Below are 23,275 nucleotides of genomic sequence, written 5' to 3' on the forward strand. Positions count from 1 at the left end.
GGTTCTGTCTTTTTTTGTTGTTGCAGATCATAGACAATACAAGGACTGGCTAAGGAGTGTTTTATTGAAGAAAACCCCATGATGATTTTGACTTTTATTTAGTCCCAGCATTAGTCCATTATTTTATCATTGAATTGACAGAAGTCCGCTAAGTCAGTGCAGTGGTGCTTTATCCCCCCTGCAAAAAGAAAGACATGAGTTGCTTCTGTGCGCCCCAGGAAGAGTTTTATTGTGAAGTTTTACTGTTGGATGAAACCAAATTGACGTTAACCACTCAACAACAAGGAATAAAGGTAAGAGGAGATCCCTTTACACGCGCTCGTCTGTCTGTCAGGTTAGGCGGTTGACAGGTAGCCATCCTTTAATAAGCGGTCTGTCGTCACACGCGCGGTGAGGCTTGTCAAGAATCTGTACTTCTACTTTGACTGAAGTATGCAGTTGTTGGAATCTGATATCTGTGTTTTTGACTCATTTCTAAATGTATCAACAAGTACAATGTGTCGTTTATTAACAGAAAGCCCAAAGCTACAGGTTACCTGACCATGAAGGTGTCTCTTGAGGATACATTTGGCTATTGGTAGCTGACCAGGAGCCTAAAAAGTAGCCCAGGCTTCTACTGTAATTTGCTGTGAACTCTCTGTGAAACAAAATACAGGCCCCAAGGGCTGTAAAGAAACATGGTGAGTATCTTAGTATCTTAGTCTCGATGACTTTATTTCTGGTCATGAATTAAATCTGAAATTATGCTTCAGGGGATTTCCATCCAAACAAAAGCATGAGAATGACACAGTTGAAATCCTGAAACTTGATGACAACCAACCAGTGCCAGTTTTCTAGTTTAACTTTGTTACATGTCTGTACAGTATTTGACTTATATCAGCCTACTGGGCCACATTCTCTTCGTGATGCTCATTTGGATCTTCATAATGTTTTTATAACACATGGTATGTTAAATCTACAAGTCCACCACAACACACAGTCATAAAAAATGCATCAAGAAAACACCCAGAGCATGCCTTACATTGTTTGGGGGTCTAAGTGGAAAACAAAGACTTGAATGTATCAATATCAGTTGTAAGTATCTTCTCTGCTTTCTTCACCTTGGGGCACAGTGTAAACCAAGACTTCATGATGATAGATTCAATACTGCGATGCAACTTCAGTTTCAGGAATGTCTGTTAGGAGAGCTCACTGTCTGTCATTCTACAGGGGGTGGAGGGGGGGGGGGGGACCACTCCATGACTGCTATACAATGACTGTTATGATGCTATAGGTATTATGTACCATTTCCTCTTGACTAGCTTCATCAAATAATTCCAACCCAGAGCGGGTCAGACTGGGAGTGAATATGGGTTTAGTTTATGGGCTGGATATAATCTCTGAAGACGAAACTCAGGTCTGTCTGTGTGTCAAAGGGCCAGAGGCAGATAATTATGTTCTGATGACTGCTGGGGCTAAACTGCATCTGGTTGCTTGGCGTCACCTTGCCCTTTGACGCTCATACCTTTATTTCCCTATTATAATGCTCCAAATATAAACCCGTCAGAGCATATAAACCCTTCATAGTCCATAGCTTTTAATCTATCTTGATAAGCCCTTTATTTAAATAGGAGAGAAGGCCTAACCGTTGGGCACCTGTTACAGTAGTAGGTGTGTTTTGCTGGTTATTTTGTGGAAAGCGACTCCTAAAATGGTGCATTTGGAAATAGAGAGACCCTCTAACTGATTTTTAGTTGCCATGCCACCACCCACCACTCAGACCCACTCTCTGCAACCCCCCTCTCTCCTCAAGATGGCCCCACATGATACCCTGGCGCCCTATCCCTCTTGGCTTGGCTTTACTCTCCCTGTCTGTGCTCCACTAGTGACTAGTCCATTGGAGAGATCATGTTGCTCATCCTCTTTTAATTGTTCATGTGAGAGGCTGTCCAGGTGGGCATGGTGAATAGTGCAGCATCAGCTGTGTATTATGCATTATTGTCGTTTTGTGTACAATATGCGTGTAATATGTATTTTCTCCTTTATGGCTCTAGGGTAAGTTAGTGAAGCTGCTGTGGTGAGCTTTTGAATGAATGGTTTCTGACTGTACTGATCCAGCAGAGTAGGATTATAATCCTGGTATTGTCAGTGGTTAGATTAAAAACACCAGCTCTACTGCAGTGGAGCTTAGCTATGGGTTGGTTCTATGAATATTATTATATAATTTATTGGGATTCATCTGATCCCAGCATAAGAATTTGTAACAAAAGTCAAGTTTTGTAGTTGGTTCTCACCAACTTTTTTTTGTACTACACAAAAATATGTGTACTAAACAAAGTACAGAGGGACTCTGGAAGTGAAGCTTGGCACTAATCCTATTCATGCTGCTCTCTGTTACTGTTGAAGTTCGGCTTTACGTTCAGCAGTGTGGCATGACATACACCTGTATTCCCCTGGCCCCTGACACTACTGTGACTGAAAACCACATGAGTGAGAGACCAGACAAAGACAATGAAAGGGTTTGAGTTAAAAGGCCTTGGTCCGAAAGAAAGAGATGGAATGCGGGGAAGAACAAAGTGTGCGTTTGGGCGACACATTTTTCCAGAGGGACGCTCATGGAGGGAGGCACTTTGTCTGTCAGTCAGTCAGGTTTCTCTGATTTATTCTTTCCCTTCAGAAAAAGAGCCCAAGAGAGCTGCGAAGGAAATGCTGTTTAGTTGACCTCCACACCCATGTCCCCAAGGTGTTGCGCAACACCACTCCAGTTGTCACTCTGGTGTGTTGTCACCCATCTCAAGATCTCCCATTTAGGCTGTTTATTTTATGCTGCTCTCAGCTGTAAATAAATAAGAAAAAAGAGACTTGAAAGGGTTCATAATGTGAACAGAAGTTCCCTAGCCTACATTAATGGGCCTTCCTGCTGCACCTGCAATTATATTCTGATATTATGTATTATTTATCACGTTTGTCAAAGTTTTTATGCTTGGCTGCTGGGAGCACATTCGTGTCTGAAAAGCGGGGCTAGGTGGGCAGAGATGCATTTGGCTCCTGTAAGCCCGATCCAGTCTTTGCTATATGCTGTATTAAACAGCACCGAGCCTCTTACACAAAGGCTTCATTGAGTTTGGCCCAGGGGCTGTGTTGGATTTAGTGTGAGGTACAGAACTGCTACCACAACAAAGTAGAGCAGTCCCAACAACAGCGGACGCTGACCCTGAAGGCCACGTCTGTTTTCTCTGGCCATGGCTAGAGAGAGGTGCTCCGACCTCTTTAGCTTTCTGGGTAATAGTTCACGAAAACAGGGCAGCTTTTTGGGAACAGTTAGCCGTTAGCTGCTTCCTTCCTTGTCGTCATTCAGAATGTCTTTGTTCTCCAACTTACCACTAAATACAATGAACATGGTGTTTTTTTTGTACAACAGGTCATCCCCTAAGGTTGTCACAAAGAATAGGCAGCATTTCATGTCAGTGTACCTATAAAGTTCTTCCTGACTCATGCCAGGAGAGAGGGTTTGGGTACATCAGGGTAACACTGCAGCTGTGTGACATGTTGATTTGCTTGATATGCTTGGCTCAAGGCGAAGTTTTTCCATTGTGAAATTAGAAATACATAAAAATTCCTGCGTGTGCGGAATGTGTCAATTCCGTTGTGTTTTTAGAGCTCGGTACACATTAGATCACATTAGCCTATTTTAGACGTCAAATATTTTTTGACAGTGTCAACCGATAACAAATGCCTCAGCTTTATATCCTCAGAAATTACATTGATATGTGAAATCTGTGAATTCCTGAAAGTGAAAGTCAAAAGCGGGTTGCCATGGAAACATATGACTTTCTAATGAACCTGGTGGCTACTAATGGATCCTCTGGGATCTGCTACTGAAGAGTCAAACAGAGAGAGAGAGAGAAAAATCAAACTAACGCCTGCCTATTCAATCAGTATTGGCTGTCTTTCTTATCTCTACACTTTAACTCAGCTCAGGCTGTTTTGTGTGGGGATGCAACATTCACATGTCCCTCTTTTGAAACTGTGAAGAATTCTACCCCAGACTGTGTGAAATTGGTGGTTGTTTTTTCCCTCGAGACAATCAGTAGGTCTTTAGCTAGGTGAATTATAAGTGATTTGTTTAAACACTTAGCTCAGTTCTATCGCCATACAGTAATTTAATGTTGCGGGTGGGCGGAAACAGTCAAAAGCTTGTTCCTCTGTTAGCTGACATCCCACAGCAATAAACACCAAATGTTTGGAGGCACCAGAGCCATATATATTACATCCAGAATCGTTAATTGCTACATTGATTCTTAAAGAATACAACTTAGAAATGCTTCGGGAACTTAGATCAACTGTTGTACCCCATCTGAATCCAAAATATAAGCTGGTTTTAATACAATGTTTGTAAACAACGTAAATGTCAACAAACTCTGTATTGCTTCAAAACATCATTTTGATATCATGGATGATCAATCCGTGCATCCATAGCTCGGTCTATGAATTTGAGAGTGGCTAAAATTTCTCCAGGCCCATCTCTCAGCTTTTTACCAAAACAGAGCTGGGGTGTCCACTTTGTTATTGTTTCAATTAAGGATTCAAACTTTAAGAAATATTTGACTCTGGGAAGCACTAGTGTATGGGAAAACTGCTAAAAGGGTTTGTGTTGGTACCTTTGCTTTTAATCACCTCGTCCCTCTCTCCCACCTCCTCTCTCTCTCTGTCTCACTCTGTCTCTCTCGTTCTCTCACACATTCTATATCCCCCCTTTCTCTCTCTCTCTTTCTCTCTCCCGTTGGAGACAAGCACAGACGTCCCCCGAGCTTGCCCTCAAAGTAGGGTAGAGCACTGGTGAAACAAACACTTACACCATCTGGATCAAAGGGGGAGTAACAGACGAACACCCCACATCTGTGGCCTATGAAAACACACACACACACATTTCCATTACATGATGGAAGTATTTTTGAGGTGGGTTTAGCAGTGTAATGTTTGTTACGAGGCAAAATAATTCTTAGGAGAGGTCATCGTCCACATTCACAACAGTATTGTATATTAGTATACAGTATATTAGCCTGAATGCTCTTAAGGAACCTGTCTTGCCACATACAGTATCTACCTGTTGGACAGAGCAGCCAGGGCCAGGTAGCAGCTCATTATGTAATTAGGACTGAGTAGTGATCCACCTATTACCACCTAAGGCTGGTAAAACACACACACACACACACACACACACACACACACACACACACACACACACACACACACACACACACACACACACACACACACACACACACAGGCTCAGCTGTGAATTATTTACTAACACAGTACTGCTAATGGGGCAGGGAACAGTAATGGTCTCATTTGGAATGCTCCGATTTTCCACTCTGGGACTGGCATGTAAGTGTGGTGCCAATAAATAGAATCGGTCTGTTTATTGATTTAGTAGGATACTCTCACTGTTGCCCTCTCAGATTTAAGTCAACCCATTGTAGGCAATAGGCCTGATGAAAAGCCATGCTTACATGATCAGTCTATCCAAAAGTAAACCAACATTGGAAAAAAAACTACTTTGGGGTTCACAGTGTGCGGCTGTGATGCTGTGAGTCAGCAGCACATCACTAATCAAATAGATATGATAACTTATTAGACACTAGCAGTGTCCACTTACTTCTGCTGGTTGAAAGTGATAATGAACGACAGTAGACTCTCGGCCCTGGAGGAAAAGAGCGTGCACACACACACACACACACACACACACACACACACACACACACACACACACACACACACACACCTTCGCTTGCGTCTTCAGTTTAATTATCACAAGCCCTCTGACATATATTCTGTGAAAGGAGCTATACAAAATGAAACTAATTGCCCGTTGCTAGACTTGCTTGTCACAATCACACACAATTTATTTTTCATTATAACAGGAGAATTAACAGCACGCTGTGTGTGATTGCAATTGCTGTTATTTATCGGACCCCAGGCAGAATAGCTGTCGCTAATGGGGATCCTAATAAAAATCGAATCATAAATTATCACTTTAAATAATTGCGGGTGCCTGCAGATAATCTGATCTGATCGCTTACCCTGATACGTTTTAAGCCTATCAGAGATTTGTTAAACAACAGATATCGACAGGGCAGGGGGGAGGGGAGCTGTAGTAGGGAGAACCAGTGGCACTGAGGTGTCAGTAGGGTTGCAAAGCTACTTATCATTTACTAAAGTTACCATCGTCTTCAGCAATTTTGGTAATTAACAGAAAATCTATGGCAATCTATCGTAACTTTAGTAATTTATACTTGAATAACTTGAAACAAATGTGTTGGTATATAGTATTCATTTGTTATATATGTGTCTGTATTGTCCATGAGTTTCTAGTAGATAGACCATATGGTTCAAGAGAAAATGGCCTAATTAATTTAAAAAGCATCCAATTAACAATGGCATTATTTTCAATTACCTCTGCACCTCATCCAACTATTGACTGCCACCAGTTTGACACCAAAACATTGACAACAAATACATATTGACATAATAAAAGTATACAAAAATATTTAATGCTGAAACCCTCATATTGAACACTAAGTTGATGGTCTATATTTAGGATAATGTTTTAAACTTTGTCATTCTATTTTTTATTTTAAAATCATCATCTTAAATAATCATCTTATTTAATTATTTCATATATTTTACATGTGAAGGCCACACAGAGGGCCATAGATAATTACATACACCTGTGATAATCTGAAGTACCCAGAAGGGCCACTAGATGTCTTGTGATAGATTACATAAAATCCTTGAAAGATACCAAAATTCTGGTTTGCAACCCTAGGTGTGAGTGAGCACGTCCTTGCTCAGTCAGCCAAGCAGCCAGGCAGGAGGGTGTGAGCTATGGAGAGAAAGGGAGAGAGATAGAGACAGAGAGAGGAGATATAGTGGGATTTCAGGGGGATGGGAGATGAACAGTTTAATAATCTCTTCATGGCTGCCTGTCTTTAGTCACCCTGAGCAGCGTAATATCTTCTCTGACAGGGCAGGATTAACTCAGATTATATTGTTGTTATACACATACCTTATTTAAACACCTACACATTGCAGGGTTTTCACCAAGGTTTACAATGGAATTCCATGCTGATTTAGCCATAACCTTGGAGTGTTTAATGTGTTATTCGTGAATGGGTAAAATATGGCAAGAGAGGAGGAGGACGTTGTTGATGCTTGTTAAAGTTGTTTTCTGCACCACCTGTCCTCATATTAGTCATGGATCAGCAAATATCATTCAAACACTCCTCCTCACACACACACAACCACACACACAAAAGGATCCAATCTGTAAACTATTCCTGGCCTAAGAAAGACTTATCTTTCCCCCTATGGAGCATGATCTAATAGGTATTTCATAACTAACATGAAAAATGATGCTCTAACCCATGTTTGCTGATGTCATCAACACTGGCCACATGCTGCAAGTGGTTTTTTTCTCCTTTGTCAGAGATTATAAAATACTCTGTATTACAAATGGTTGCTTCCATTTTTCACCTGATTGAAATTTTCAGAACATGGTATTAAAACAACCAGCAAGCTTTTATCCACCCGTTACCCTCTATCTACCCCGTCTCTCTCTCTCTCTCTCTCTCTCTCTCTCTCTCTCTCTCTCTCTCTCTCTCTCTCTCAAGGGATTTACAGATCAACTTGAACTTTTTACTTTATCTGGCTGTGAGGCCTCATTTTCAAAAACATGTTTAGTGCTTCAGATCAAAATAATCACTTACATAAGGTCTGAGATGTCGTAGGAGCTGAACACACACGCCCTGTCTGTGCTACTGTACCATATAGTGTGTATGTGAAACACTGTAATAGCTTATAAAACATCTCAATGATATACCCCCTGTCAATTTAACTACTTTACACACACCAATTCCCCAGATCATACAATTGTAAAGTCACAGTTGTTATCATGTATTGTGCTTTACTATCTTGCCTGCTGATTAGGGTGGTCGTTATCATCATAATCATCATGAAAAGTCCATTATGTGGTGTTTTCCTCTGCTCTAAAGCTCTAATCTTGTCTTTGACCTTAATCTCCTTGGTGACCACTAGGCAGGACTCAGCATTCAGAACACTACACAATGTGACCACAGTACACTTGTCACTTTCCATTCATTCTCTTCCAGACAGTTTCATTCTGTTCTGCGATCTATTCAGTGGTGTGAGGACAATTCACTCGTGGATTTGTGTGTGTGTGTGTCTGTTTTTGTGTGTATGTGTGTGTATATATATGTGATCACATACATAAATGACATACATGAGCAACTGACATCTCTGCAAGCCGAGGTTACTCCTTATTAAACAGAATATGTGCATGGCTTTTAACCCTGCAGTCAGCATGCAGCTATTTTAGGTCTCTCACTTTGGTGTATGTATTTGGCTTGTGCTTTACAAACCTCTGCAGAGCTCGTTTTTGTGTTTTTAGCGAATGTGTATAGCTTTGTGCATTCTGTGTGTTTGGGTCCAAGGTTCTTATGGCCAGTGGGTGTTCCGTTATTATTTAGGCTAGACGGTGTCTCTTTGCGTAACAGTCTGTGTAACTCAGTTATGTGTAACTCTGTGTTGTTGTTTTTGTCGCACTGCTTTGCTTTATCTTGGCTAGGTCGCAGTTGTAAATGAGAACTTGTTCTCAACTGGCCTACCTGGTTAAATAAAGGTGAAATATTTTTTTTTTTTAAAGAATGTCTAGTGCAGGGATGTCAAACATACGGCGGGGGGTCTAATCCAGCCCGCGGGTGGTTTGAGTTTTAAAAAAAACTGTAGAATGGATAATGGACCTATATTCATACAGTTTCTTGACTGTCCAGCTCGCTAATAATCACTGGACAGTCAGGGAGCATCAAACATTTTTTAAACTATGGATAGTGGACTATTTCCTGAAATTTTTGACGGCAAGGAAATATAACCCGTTATCTATGCGGACCTCCAGACCTGAAGACCAAATGTGGCCCTCGGGGCACAATAAGTTTGACCTCCTTGGTCTAGTGGGTTTGTTTGTATATACATGACTATGCTATCCTTCGGCCCTCTTGAATACCTATTCTCTCAGTTTATCCTGCCCTTACTTCATCCTTTGTATTATTCAGTTTGAGTTAGAATCCTCAGGCATGGGCTCCCATTTTTCAGACGAGTCCGTGTTCTTAGTCTGGTAGATGAATACACTACACCAGTGGGTCCCATCTTTCTCTAGACCCATAAATCAAGATGGTTTAAATGGTGTTTTAAATTGCGTGTTTAAGCAAATTTGGTAACATCTTTAACCGTCTGGGCCTCAGAGAACATACCTAACCTAGAAACTGGTATAATCTGTGGCAGAGGCCCACTGTTATAAACAGCAGGGTAGCCATGGCAATTGAGAGGGGTCTGCTCTGGCACCTGATGAATGCAGGCCCGGTGTCAGTGCCAGATCTGACTGCCTACTGAATCTGACTGACTGCCGCGCCCATTTGCGTCACAAACAAACATTTTGGAAGCTGATTTGCCGTCCTTTGCCGTTGTTCTGCCGCCCTAGGCGAGATGTTTATTTGTCCTCCGAAACTAGAAAGTAGAATAGCCCCAGTAAGTAAAAATGACTTTGAAAAGATGTATAAAGTTAGGTTCATTTTAGGTTCTGAATGGAATTTGAAAATGCATATTTTTTGGACTTACATTGAAAATACGTATTTTCCAGTCGTTGAAATCAGGTTCATTTTCGGTTCTGAATGAAAGTTGAAAAGACATCTTGAGTAGGGTAAATTATACTGGACTATACTCTTCTGTGCTTTACAGCTGTACTGTACTGAACTATACTTTACTGTACTCTACTGTGATCTAATGTACTGTGCTGTACAAACTTGTGAAACATAGATGTCTATGATTGGTTCAGATTTGGTTGAAATGTTTGGGCCAAATCAAGGCCTGTCCGGACCAAATTTGAACCAATTATAGATGTCTATGTTTGGGCCAAATATAGGCCAGTCCAGACCTGACGTCTATCGACGTTGAAATCAAAGCCAGTCCGGACCCTACCAAATCTGAACCAAACTTACACATCTATGTTTGGGCTGCTACCCTACCCTGCAGCTAAAAAATGTATTGATTGTATTTATTACTACCTCTACTCTGCAGTTCAGTGATTATTGATTGTCATTACCTTATCTTATCTATTTATTCTGTTACTGGTCACTATTACTCCTGTTTACATGTATATTTAAGGGATAATGCCCGGGAAGCCGGCATTTGGAGGATATATTGGCACGGGTGTTAGGCCAGACAGCTAACACAATCACTTCTAACTGAAGCTGGAAAGACGGCATATTAGCTGCACTTTGTTTCATTTGTACCTTTTTTCAATTGACATTTCTTTGTATATATCCATAAAAATGATGCCAGCTGATTCATGATTTCGACTGGCTGAGAAACGCTGCCTGTCTGTCTGTCTGTCTCATCCTGACTTCCAACACGTTCATTACTATGGGACAGCTGGAGATCGAATTTGAATATTGAAACAAGGTTGAAAATGTTGGAGAGACAGACAGCAAGGTTTATACGAAATGTTAGTCTAAAAGAAATGTGACATAATGTCTAGATGCTTTTTATAGTGTTGATCACGTTTATAAATTACCTGGCTGGGCTGATGAGACAGTGGATTGCGCAGTCAGATGGAACAGAGTAAATAGGCATTTTAACGTCATAGATTTAGCCGGTGGTAACTTGTGGAATAGACACCGCCTGGAATGCGGTTTTAACCAATCAGCATTAAGGATTAGACCCACCCGTTGTATAAATTACCATTAGTATATTACTTATATTACCATAAGTATTTATATATTCCTGCTACCAGTCACTTTTCAGTCCTGTTTATAGCCCTGTCACGCCTACACTGACACTCTTGCACACACACAGACTCACACACTCACATTAACACCCACACACTTACATACACACCTACCCACCACTTATGCTGCTGCCACACTGTTTATTATTATTATTATTCATTATTTATCCTGCTACCAGTCACTTCCTCCTAATCCCTGTCTACATGTACATATCTACCTCAATAATCCAGTATCCCTGCACATTGTAAATTTGGCCCTGACCCTGTATATAGTTTCCTCACATATTTCTTATTTCGTGTGTTCTATTATTATAATATTTTTTTATTGCTGAGAATAAAAATTGAAGCATTTCACTGTACTTGTGCATGTGACAAATACAACTTGACGTCTATGATTGATTCAGATTGGGTCCGGTTTTTAGATGTTGAAATCAAGGCATGACCGGACCGCAGCAAAAAAAGACCCCGGACATAAGTCTTGTCAGGACAGGGCCAAAATAATACATCCAAAAGACTTTGGTGTCAGTCCGTGCTTACTGGGGTGCAGTGTTGGCCTGCATTGGAATTTTACGAATGTTCATCCATGTGGTAGGCCTACCGTTTGTAAAACAAGTAGTTGCATTGACTTTTTTAGTATTTTTTTTACTGTGACTAATTATTTTGTCTATGTAAGCACTGCATATCAGCTACCCAACTTTATCAGGAGCTATCCTGAGCCTATTTGCAATGAGAATCAATGTGTTTACACTGCGGGAAATGCAGAAGTATTGAATTTTTCGCTGTAATCATCTCTTCAAAAGTTGACAGATACAAACTTGAAACCACTGATAATCATGACAATTTAGCCCACGGGGTGAAACTCCTTGACAGCAGTTGTGAGTAGCCTGATTTTTAATTCCATATTGTCCATTTTACTTTGACCTGTCCTGTTTTGAGGATATGGTGTTTGTTAACATGTCATATTCACATCGAAGCACTTGTTGCGTTTGATTGGGCGCCATTTAGGTTTAGCTATTTGAAGAGAAACGTGCATAAGGTAAAAAGTATCTGTATCATAACATTTTCATAAATTTGATCTCCAGCCTGTAGGCTATAGAAAAGGCCACACTCGTTCTACCATAGGCTGTAGGCTACATGATTTATGTTAGAAGATTTTTGTGACGGACCGTTGGTGGAGCGCTTTATCTCTCCAATAGCACCCTGAAGAGGTGCGCTCGGCATGGACAAGCAACATATACTGTATATTGCATCAGTGCTCACCTAAATAGCCCATATGCAACTGGGTGAGAGAAATTGTCATTCTTTTTTTTGTATAATTACGTGAGGTTTTATGTGTTGTTGGAGGTGCTGCTTGGTAAGTTTAGCTCGGAAAATGCCGCCCTCGCCTAATAATACCTAATGGGCGGGCAGGCCCTGGATGGATGGGATGGCACAGGCATATAGACGGTTTTCAGTGGCAACAAGACGGATGAAAATAGGAACCTAGAAGAAGAAGGAGGAGGAGGAGTAACTAAGGAGGCAGTTACAGGCAGTAGGTCACGGTTCCAGTCCCAGAGCTATAGTTGGAGAGGAGACACCCTTCCAATGAAACATGTTTACATGGAGCTGTTGTAAAAAGGAAGAAGGAGGAGTAACCAAGTAGTCTGTTTCTCAAATGCAGGCTGTCCAACTCAGATCCAAGTCCCTAGTGTAGAGACAGAGACACCCTGCCAGCTAGGCAGCATGTTGTGCTGTAACAGCTCCATATGTCTTCCCTCTCTCCTTTTTCCTGCCTCTCTCTCTCTATCTCACTCTCTCTCCCTCGCCACGGAGCACGCTGCACTCATTTACAGAGAGTTGAGAGGGAAAGTGGTTCTACAAAGGCTCTGTGGAGGTCCCAGTGGGAAAAGGGAACATCTGCTCACGACCTCCCTCCTCCCCTCTCCCCCATACCTCTTATCCCCCCACGGAGTTGATGTGCCTGGTCGGAGAGGAGTCAGTGGCCCTCATCCAAACCTCCGTCCTCCGCACTACAACCCAAAACTGTCCCCTTACGCCCCCCCCCCCCCCCCCCCCCCGCCCTGCCCCATCTCCACTGCCCTAACCAGTAGCGCTTAGCACCAACACGCCCCCCCCCCACCACACACACATACACACTGCCTTAACCAGCAGAACCACCACGTCCCAACAGCCAGAAATACCCAGCGCAGAGCAGCAGATGGCCAGACCGACAGACCGCACCATGATCATGTGATGACCCTGTTACCATGGGGATAGGGGGCACAAGCCAGAGGAGAGTACCACCCTTACTAGACACATACTGCATATACTGTATGTTCGCACACACACTCCCAAAATTCTCACTCTGTTAATATAATACTTCCTCCTCTGAAGGCCATCAACATGCCTGTCACTTGTCATATCATACCCCTGTCTACTGTCTAAATAGATGCCAGCTGAATATGACAGGTGTATTGATTAGTATGGTCTGTCTAGGTACTGCCATATAAGGACATAATGAAACTAATCCATCATTCTGTGTTCAACTGATGGCCCTGATCCATACACCGCCTCCAGCATCAACAACATTTAGCCTTCACCTCTCTCAATCTCTCTTTCTCTCTCCCTAGGATGTAACCTTTATTTAGACACACTGTGTGTGTGCGTCTGTCAATACGGCTAATGAGATCTGGATCTTTAAATTACACTGGTAATTGCTTGTGTCCTCCCTGTACATACCTGGCATTACAGTGTTGATTGAATAGGTCTATGATGTGTTTTCATAAGAGTGTGTTGGCTGGCCGGTGATGGCATCTTTCTCATTATGAAATAATAGCCAATGTGCTCCCCTCACATGTCACACTTCAAAAACAGTTGGGTGCTGGATCATTGTTATTAGGGCAATACATTCATTACAGAATATGTTCCTTTTACAGTGCTGTCCTTTTCAATCTATATGTTTCTCTGGTTATTGTGCACGAGGATGTGTTTGTGTTCATAAGGCTGATCAGTGATATAGTTTCTCTCATTATTTACCCAGTGGTCTGGCGTTAGAGAGTAGAGACGGGTCAGGTCACAAAGAGTCGGACACCTCTTTATTTCTTAGTCTCACCTCTAGAGGACATTTGCATCACATCTGCATAATGACTCACGCTGGGCTCATTTCACACACTTTAATTGGCTGTGAACTCTGTAACTCTGACCTCTAATACATGATCTCTCTGACCTGGAAGGGATCTCTCTACAGGTATGTCTTATGTGCGTATGTGATACAGTTATAATTAGTGTTGTCAGATGAGTAAGAGAAATGTGACCGACCGGCTCGATCATATGTAGCAAAATTAGAAATTGTGTTTTTTACATTGGATAAAAGTAGAGACTCAGAGCTACAAAATGGTAAATCATACACTACAGTTGAGAAACAATGGGAAAGTAATTCTGCTTTGAAAGTTTATAAACTTGTAACCTCACTTTTGAGAAAATGTCCCTTCTTGAAAGTTTTGGTACACCTACTGGAGAGCTCTTCTTTGTCTACACCCATTCAGCATCGTTCACACCCTCTTAAGCCTTAGCCCCACCCATCTCTTTAAGGATTCACATGTGAGGCCATGTACTAAACAATCAAAGATTTCAAGACGAAATGCTGGTTTATACTACGGGTCTGTTCGTAAATTTAATCTAGAGTGTGTGTTTGTAAACTCTGAGCATTGTCAAATTGTCTTTCAGAGCGCACACTGGACACTCTGGCCAAGGATTAGTCAAGCACCCAAGCTAACTGGCTAACGTTGGCTAGCTTGCTAGCTACTTCCAGACACAAATGAGAGAACACCCCACTCTGACCATTTTACTTGACCTAGCAGAGCTGGTTAGGATGTTTTTATGTTATCCAGAGCGTTTGTGACTGCAACTGTGCTGCTAGAAACAATTTCATTATGATTTTTTGCAGACGTTTACTGACACTGGCCATTTTCAACAGGTGTTGAGCGTTCATAAATTTGGCAGTTATTCTGCGCTCTGGCACACTCAGACGAGAGTGCTCTGAAATCGGAGTAGATAGCCAGAGCGAATTTACCAGCTACGTCTATCGAGAATTGTCGCCATGACATCATTCTATTGAAATGGTTACTTGCATTAGTGGAGTCTTTTGTTTAGACATGTAGCTAGCTAGCTAAACAATGTACCATAATCCCAACACGTGACGTTACTATCCTGCATGAATCTGCAGGTAGCTAACCAACCAGGTTTAATGTTAACTAGCTAACATTAGCCTATAACTAGCAATGCAAATGGCTCTGAGATATGAATAGTATAACTACACAGATCATACACGTAACGTTAGCTAGCGAGCCAGCCAGCTAATGTTAGTTAGCTAGCTAGCTAACAGTACACTTTAACTTGAAATGAAATCGACTTTCTGACAAAATTAGAAACGCTTAATATCTGAAAATGAGGCTAGCTAGACAATCTTACCCATATACGTGGATGGACGCTTCTCCCTCTCTGTCACAGATGCCATGGTTGCCCTTAGTTTGAAGATGTAATCCGGAGAAAGGTGATTCATACAACAGCCTTCTACAACACTATTTTTGAACCCGTCTGCATATTTGCAACCAAACTCCAGAACTTTCTCCATCTCCTTAGCTATCATACTCTAATTCCCCTGATTTCAAAACTCAGTCCTCCAGAAAGTGGAGAGAAACACTTTGTATTCCTCATTTCATCAAGTGTTTCCTTTATTTTGGCAGTTACCTGCATATTTTCTCTCCCTTCCTCTTTTTCCTAGTCAGTGTTATTTTAACAATCCCACCCTGACAACCAGAGCTACCTTATCAGTGGGGGAGATAGAGGAGTAATGCAGGGAGGAAGGGAGGGAGGCTAGTGAGCAATTATGGAAGTGTTGGGGAGAAGGGTATGGAGTGTACAGTACATGGGAAGGTTAGTAGGGCGGGGAAGGAGGGGAGTGTGTATGGGAGAGTTGGGAGGGAGAGAGGGTTGGTCGGTAGGGGCCCCTATGGGAAAACATGTCAGCGTCTGTTCCGTGACAGTGCTAGCTGCTGCTTGGCCCTGGATCCACTGCAGAGCCTGAGGGTGTTGGTCTGGTCGGCATCTGGATGATGTCATACAGTACAGTCAGTCACACCACAGTTCTTTCCTGCCGGGGGTCAGGGTTTTCAGTTACTGTAATGAGGAGGAGCCCTATAACAATGGCTGTTGCTCTGCCCTGGGAGACACTGTGACAAATTAAATCATAATCAAATTGTATTGTATTCGTCACATGCTTCGTAAACAACAAGTTTAGACAAACAGGGCAATGCTTACTTACGGGCCCTTCCCAATAATGCAGAGTGAAAGAAAATAATAGTATAGAAAGGTAATAACACGTAATAATAAATACAAAATGAGTAACGCTAACTTTGCTAAATACACGGGGTACCAGTACCGAGTCGATGTGCAGGGGTACGAGGTAATTGAGGTAGATATGTACATATAACTAGGAATAAAGTGACTAGGCAACAGGATAGATAATAAACAGTAACAGCAGCCTTTGTGATGAGCCAAAAGACTTGCAGAAAGGGTCAATGCAGATAGTCCAGGTAGCTATTTGGTTAACTATTTAACTAACCATTTAGCAGTCCTGTTGGTTCCAGACTTGGTGCATCGGTATCGCTTGCCGTGCGGTACCAGAGAGAACAATCTATGACTTGGGTGGCTAGAGTCTTTGACCATTTTTAGGGCCTTCCTCCCTAAAAGTGCCGAGACAAACCGAGACCAACCATGCATACTGTACTGAGACCATGTACTTAAGTATGTAGGCCTCCATAGTATGTACTCTACATACATTCACTGAGACCATATGTACTGTACTACTGAGTTCCTAAGGGAAAGATGCGCTGTAAGTTGTAACAGCCATACACTAACTTCCTTATTATAGCCATTGGTCTTTAAACAGAAATTGTGATTCTGGAGTTAGTTGGAATCCTTACTGCTTGAGCGCTTCTACCATATCTGACGGCTGGGGGCTGCCTATCCTAACACAGAAAGCATAGTTGCGTGTTTCACTGCAATTCCAAAACCAGTCAGAGAGAGGTCAAGTCAACAAGCAAGAAGTAGAATGTCAAACAAAGGTAAAACTTTGCAGTAAAGAATGAACTCAAATGGATGATCAATTTGTAGCTCACTCAGTGTGTTTTCCCCCTTTGGGTACTTAGGGCCAGAGAAAGCAGCAGTGATCACAATTATTCCCTGTTTGCTTGGCCAGTCTGAAAATGAGTGCGATGCTTTCTTCTCCGCAGCTAATCACGCAATGGTAACTGAGTGCAAAAATGATGTTAACGTGGGTTGTGGTATACCTGTGAGTCATGAATGAACATAAGCACTACAAATATGTGGCTGTGGTCACGCCATGATCCTGCAAAACTCTGTAAGCAACATGGGGTAGAATAGATTCTGTGCTCATATAGTCATTGAGAAGTTCTCCCATCCAAAGCAATCAGACTCAATATACTGTATTATTATAGTAGACTTAATAAGCGTAGGTTTTATTCAGCGTAGCATAGACAAACGATATGCGGTTGTCAAAAGCGGTCATAATCACAGAACTCATGGCACGTCGAATCACAGCAGTCGTATTCATAATGTCTTATGATAAATGAGGTGCAGAAAGACAAGTGAAGTTGACATGTGGAGTCTTTGAAATGAAAACAAGTTGAGCACGGCAATTATGTGACATCAAAAGACTACGTCTGAGGTTTGGTTGTTGTGTTTGTGGTGCCGGTTGGTTGAGGAGGGAGGATGGAGTAGGAGGAGACGATGTTGGATTCATGCTTTGAGAATAATTGGCAGAACTGCACTAATACAGTCTCTCTACTTAGTCTTGGCAGAACTGTGAATACCTGCAAAGGCACAGTAGGCCTCCACAGGTGTTGATTTACTACACAGGAGTTTACAGTATATGCTGTTTTTAATTTCACCACCGGTGTATTTGTTGTTGTCAAAGGTTTGTCTGTTATGTGAGAATGTATCAATGGGAGGAAGTGTAGAGAATGTTAAAGAGATTCTCTGGTACTTTTGTAGATTTTTTGGGCCAGCAGTTCTGAAAGTAGTGCTCACGAGCCAAAAGTGGTCCTCGAAAATGGAGTATTATGTCACATATAGTATATGCAGATAAGTGCACCACGTCTTTTCTCTCTCTTGCTTGCTCTGCTATGTGTGCATCTGGCTAGCTGTCACTCAAATGGCGAGGGGCTAAAGCTCATTGGCTGAAACTTTAAATGCCAGGGTGCTGGCCCACGTGGGGGAAAATGGCGCCACACCGCATCCAGTAAACAGTCGCTTTCAAACTAGGGATTTCGTGGCTTATTGAGGTAAGACAGTAATTCTTGTCATAGATTATGCATGTATGAGCTACACATTGACACATCCAGCCCAAAGGTTTAAAAAAGACTTACTAGTTGTCAAAGTTACGGAGCATGTCTTTAACACACACATCCATCACACAGAGTCATAAAGAGAATGAAGTACAGAGCTGGTGTGACGTGTGAGACAACTGTCTAGCTAGTATGCATCATGTGCTTTAATCAGAGAGAGAGAGGGAGAGAAAGAGAAAAGGAAAGAGAGGGGAAAAGGCTGGTAAAAGAGGGGGAAGGTAGGGGGAGAGGCGGTTAAAGTGCAGGGAAGCAAACTTGGCGATATTCACCGTTTTGATTTCAAAATAGGCCATCCACGTGAATCGTGAATGATCAAATCGTTTACAGAGCACAGAATGCATCCCTACGGTGCCCAATGCTTGACTTGGGATGAAAGAGGTGCAAGAGCTGTCTTTTTTCAAGTTGGTCCATTAGACTATGTTCACAGAAATTCCCAAATTACATTATGCTATAGAGACCTCAGATCTTTCACTGTTAAGAGTTCATACACATTTTGACAGATGGAATTTCATGACTTTTCCATGAATTCTCCATCATTTGAACAAAATGTCCATGACCAATAATTGGTGGCGTCTCTATGTAGCCTACATGAAAAAGACAGCATAAATGTGGTATTGACACTAGAAGGCAACTGGTCTCTGATCCCACGAAGGGTACTATCTCTTGCCATTGTGCCCTTGATCAAGGCACTTAACCCCCCACAAAGGATAATAACTGCACTGTTAGGTTACTGTATAAAACACATGTGGTCTACCCTCCATCTGAAGAGCTTCTGGGTATGCAGGCTTTTGATCCAGCCCTTAAACACACCCAAGTCTGCCTATCAAGGTCCTGCTGAGCAGCTGCTGTTTAGGCTACAATGTGGTGTGTTAAAGCAGGGATTAAACATGTTTATCTATAACCTTATAAGGCTAAAATATGGTTTCAATGGAGATCTATGCACGGCATGGAAGCTATTTGTCAATTAGGCTATTTTTAGACTATTTTTAACATTGTCAGAATTACATGGCTAGCCTACTGTTTAATAGAGGGGAATTCCAGCTTTCAAATAATGGTGTCAGATTTATTTCTCAACACTGCTGGTGGAAAGGCAACAATGAGTCAACGACATTAATGCTTATAGATACAAATTAACTAGCTAATAGCTTGTAGCATGGTTAGTTATGTTTTGAATGAGCTATTTAGTTAGTCTATCATTATTTTATAGGCTACCTACTGCTGAAATGTCTCTCTCGCTCTCTCCTCGTTCAATATGGGATTATAATGATGACAGAGTTTGCATTTTACATTTTGTGGTTGCAAATTGAGTTTTGTGGTTGCAAGTACAATTTGCAAATGTGTAAATTAATTTCGCAAACTAGTATCATGATGTTTGAAAGATTTAACAATGGTCGCAAACTAGTATCATGATGTTTGAAAGATTTAACAATGGTCGCAAACTAGTATCATGATGTTTGAAAGATTTAACAGTGGTCGCAAACTAGTATCATGATGTTTGAAAGATTTAACAGTGGTCGCAAACTAGTATCATGATGTTTGAAAGATTTAACAGTGGTCGCAAACTAGTATCATGATGTTTGAAAGATTTAACAATGGTCGCAAACTAGTATCATGATGTTTGAAAGATTTAACAATGGTCGCAAACTAGTATCATGATGTTTGAAAGATTTAACAATGGTCGCAAACTAGTATCATGATGTTTGAAAGATTTAACAATGGTCGCAAACTAGTATCATGATGTTTGAAAGATTTAACAATGGTCGCAAACTAGTATCATGATGTTTGAAAGATTTAACAATGGTCGCAAACTAGTATCATGATGTTTGAAAGATTTAACAGTGGTCGCAAACTAGTATCATGATGTTTGAAAGATTTAACAATGGTCGCAAACTAGTATCATGATGTTTGAAAGATTTAACAATGGTCGCAAACTAGTAACTTTACATTTTATTGCAATCAATAAGATTTGCAAGCATAATTTATTTTCAGAATTATTGCAAGTCCATTTACGACTCTGCTGTTATTCAAAAATACACTTGCAGATTTTGAATTTGCGGTCGCTCTGAGTTCTGTCACTGTTGTCAAGTTGTAGAAAGATTTGTAAATTTGTAGGAAGAAATTTGCAAGTAAAATCTTGATTTGCGCTCTGGGTGCAGGACCTTTTACTCGTGACCAATCAGTTCCCTCTGCCAAAACCACAGCCACCTAACCATTGGCTGGATTGTTCCATCAATCAAATATCAGGAAGTAGCTAACCACATGCACAAGAGAGGATGAGGGAAAGAAAAGCAAAACAATCACCTTGAAGGTAATTGTCTCTTTATCTGTGTACATAGATTTTTGGGTGAAAAGCCATGACAGACAAACTACAGACCAGCCATTGCATTGACAGGTGCTGTTGCGTTAGCTATCTGGCATTCATCCTAGCTTTTTAAAATTTAACTAGGCACGTCAGGTAAGAACAAATTCATATTTACAATGACAGCCTAGGAACAGTGGATTTACTGCCTTGTTCAGGGGCAGAACGACAGATTTTCACCTTGACAGCTCAACCTTTCAGTTACTGGCCCAATGCTCTAACCACTAGGCTACCTGCCACCCAAGCTTTACCATCAACTGGCTAGCTTTATCAGGCAGCATTATATATGAGGTGAAAATGAATATATTTGCTAGTTTATCATCTGATTGATAGTTTATATAAATGCCATTAACGTTAGCTAGATAGCTAGCTAAATTAAACCTGCTGGGGGAATGGTAGTTAGCTAACTCCCACCATCATCACTGCCATGTAGCTAATGTTAGCTAGGTTTATAGAAAATAAAACTATAGCTATATTTTCTAGCTATATTTTAAAGACATGTTACGGACTTCTGAACACATTTTGTAAAACTACTTAATTCCACTGCCTATTTATTAATCGGTGACTGAAAAAGTTGGCAAGAATAATGCCCCTCTCAATTTCACTGCGACTAGACTAGTATGTATGGGTATCATTTGGCTGATGTGCAGTGTTTAATTAGCATGGTTAGCCAAGTTACTGACTGACTAGGCTTATTGTTATTCATGTTTTTATTATTGCATTTCAGGTGAAGAGGGAGTAAAATCACTAGAAAGCAGAATGCTGCCAGACCACCACATGACCCTAGACGTATTAGTCAACGCTTATGAATTGTATATTGTATGTGAATTCCCCATTTAGATCAATGATACTAACGAAATGGTTGGATTGTTCAGTAACATGTGCAGTAAATGCTAATACGGCTTTGGTGATGAAAGGTACATAATGAATTTGTCATCTCCCTATCAGACCACTGCATGCTGTGACAAGGGCCTGGGTGGTGACAAACATCTGCTTCAAGATGCCTGCGTGTATACTGGGGCCTTCAATGGTACCTTCCCTTTGATTACAGCAAGAGTCTCCTTATCGCTGTCTCCTAGGCATTTGACATGTACTGTATGTTCTGACCAATCGGAATCCACGCTTCAAGATTGTTATGATCACGCGGCCTGGGACATGTTCCGGGTAGCTTCAGAGAATAATATTGGTTTATACGCCGATTCGGTGAGTGAGTTTATAAGGAAGTGCATAGGAGATGTTGTACACACCGTGACTATTAAAACCTACCCTAACCAGAAACCGTGGATAGATGGCGGCATTCGCGCAAAACTGAAAGTGTAAACCTATTAAACCATGGAAAGGTTACTGGGAATATGGCCGAATACAAACAGTAGTTATTCCCTCCGCAAGGCAATCAAACAAGCGAAATGTCAGTATAGAGACAAAGTGGAGTAGCAATTCAATGACGTATGTGGCAAGGTCTACACACAATCACGGACTACAAAAAGAAAACCAGCCACGTCACTAACACCGACATCTTGCTTCCAGACAAACTAAACACCTTCTTTGCCCGCTTTGAGGATAATACAGTGCCACTGATGCAGCCCGCTGTCAAGGACTGTGTGTTCTCCTTCTCTGTGGCCGTCGTGAGAAAGACGTTTAAACGTGTTAACCCTCGCAAGGCTGCCAGCCCAGATGGCATCCCTAGCCACGTCCTCAGAGCATGCGCAGACCAGCTGGCTGGTGTATTTATGGATATATTAAATCTCTCCCTATCCCAGTCTGCTGTCCCCACATGTTTCAAGATGGCCACCATTGTTCCTGTACCCAAGAAGGCAAAGGTAACTGAACTAAATGACTATCGCCCCGTAGCATTAACTTCCGTCATCATGAAGTGCTTTGAGAGACTAGTCAAGGATCATATCACCTCCACCTTACCTGTCACCCTGGACCCACTCCAATTTGCGTACTGCCCCAATAGGTCCACAGACAATGCAATTGCCATCACACTGCACACTGCCATATCCCATCTGGACAAGAGGAATACCAATGTAAGAATGCTGTTCATTGTCTACAGCTCAGCATTCAACACCATAGTACCCTCCAAGCTCATCATTAAGCTTGAGGCCCTTGGTCTCAACCCCGCCCTGTGAAATTGGGTCCTGGACTTTCTGACGGGCCGCCCCCCCCAGGTGGTAAAGGTAGGAAACAACATCTCGACTTCGTTGATCCTCAACACCCCACAAGGGTGCATGCTCAGCCCCCTCCTGTACTCCCTGTTCACCCATGACTGTGTGGCCATGCACGCCTCCAACTCAATCATCGAGTTTGCAGACGACACAACAGTAGTAGGGTTGATTACCAACAATGATGAGACAGCCTATAGGGAGGAGGTGAGGGCGCTTGGAGTGTGGTGTCAGGAAAACAACCTCTCACTCAACGTCAACAAAACGAAGGAGATGATCGTGGACTTAAGAGAGCATCCTGTCGGGCTGTACCACCGCCTGTACGGCAACTGCACCACCCACAACCACAGGGCTCTCCAGAGGGTGGTGCGGTCTGCATAACACACCACCGGGCGCAAACTACCTGCCCTCCAGGACACCTACAGCACCCGATGTCACAGGAAGGCCAAAAAGATCATCAAGGACAACAACCACCCGCGCCACTGCCTGTTCACCCCTCTAC

At 41.9% G+C, this 23,275-nt stretch overlaps 1 protein-coding gene across 3 annotated transcripts in view; it reads left to right on the forward strand.

Annotated features, from left to right (window-relative positions):
- Positions 1 to 23,275, forward strand: part of LOC139543660 (band 4.1-like protein 4) — a 90,135-nt gene that overhangs the window by 7,004 nt on the left and 59,856 nt on the right. For all 3 annotated transcript variants that reach the window (XM_071349962.1, XM_071349961.1, XM_071349963.1), the window contains exon 2: positions 27 to 293. In XM_071349962.1, coding sequence (XP_071206063.1) covers positions 195 to 293 — 99 coding nt within the window. In that variant the 5' untranslated portion in view covers positions 27 to 194. The remainder of the gene's footprint in view (positions 1 to 26; positions 294 to 23,275) is intronic.

Source organism: Salvelinus alpinus, chromosome 18, assembly GCF_045679555.1.
Source record: "Salvelinus alpinus chromosome 18, SLU_Salpinus.1, whole genome shotgun sequence".
Taxonomy (NCBI): domain Eukaryota; kingdom Metazoa; phylum Chordata; class Actinopteri; order Salmoniformes; family Salmonidae; genus Salvelinus; species Salvelinus alpinus.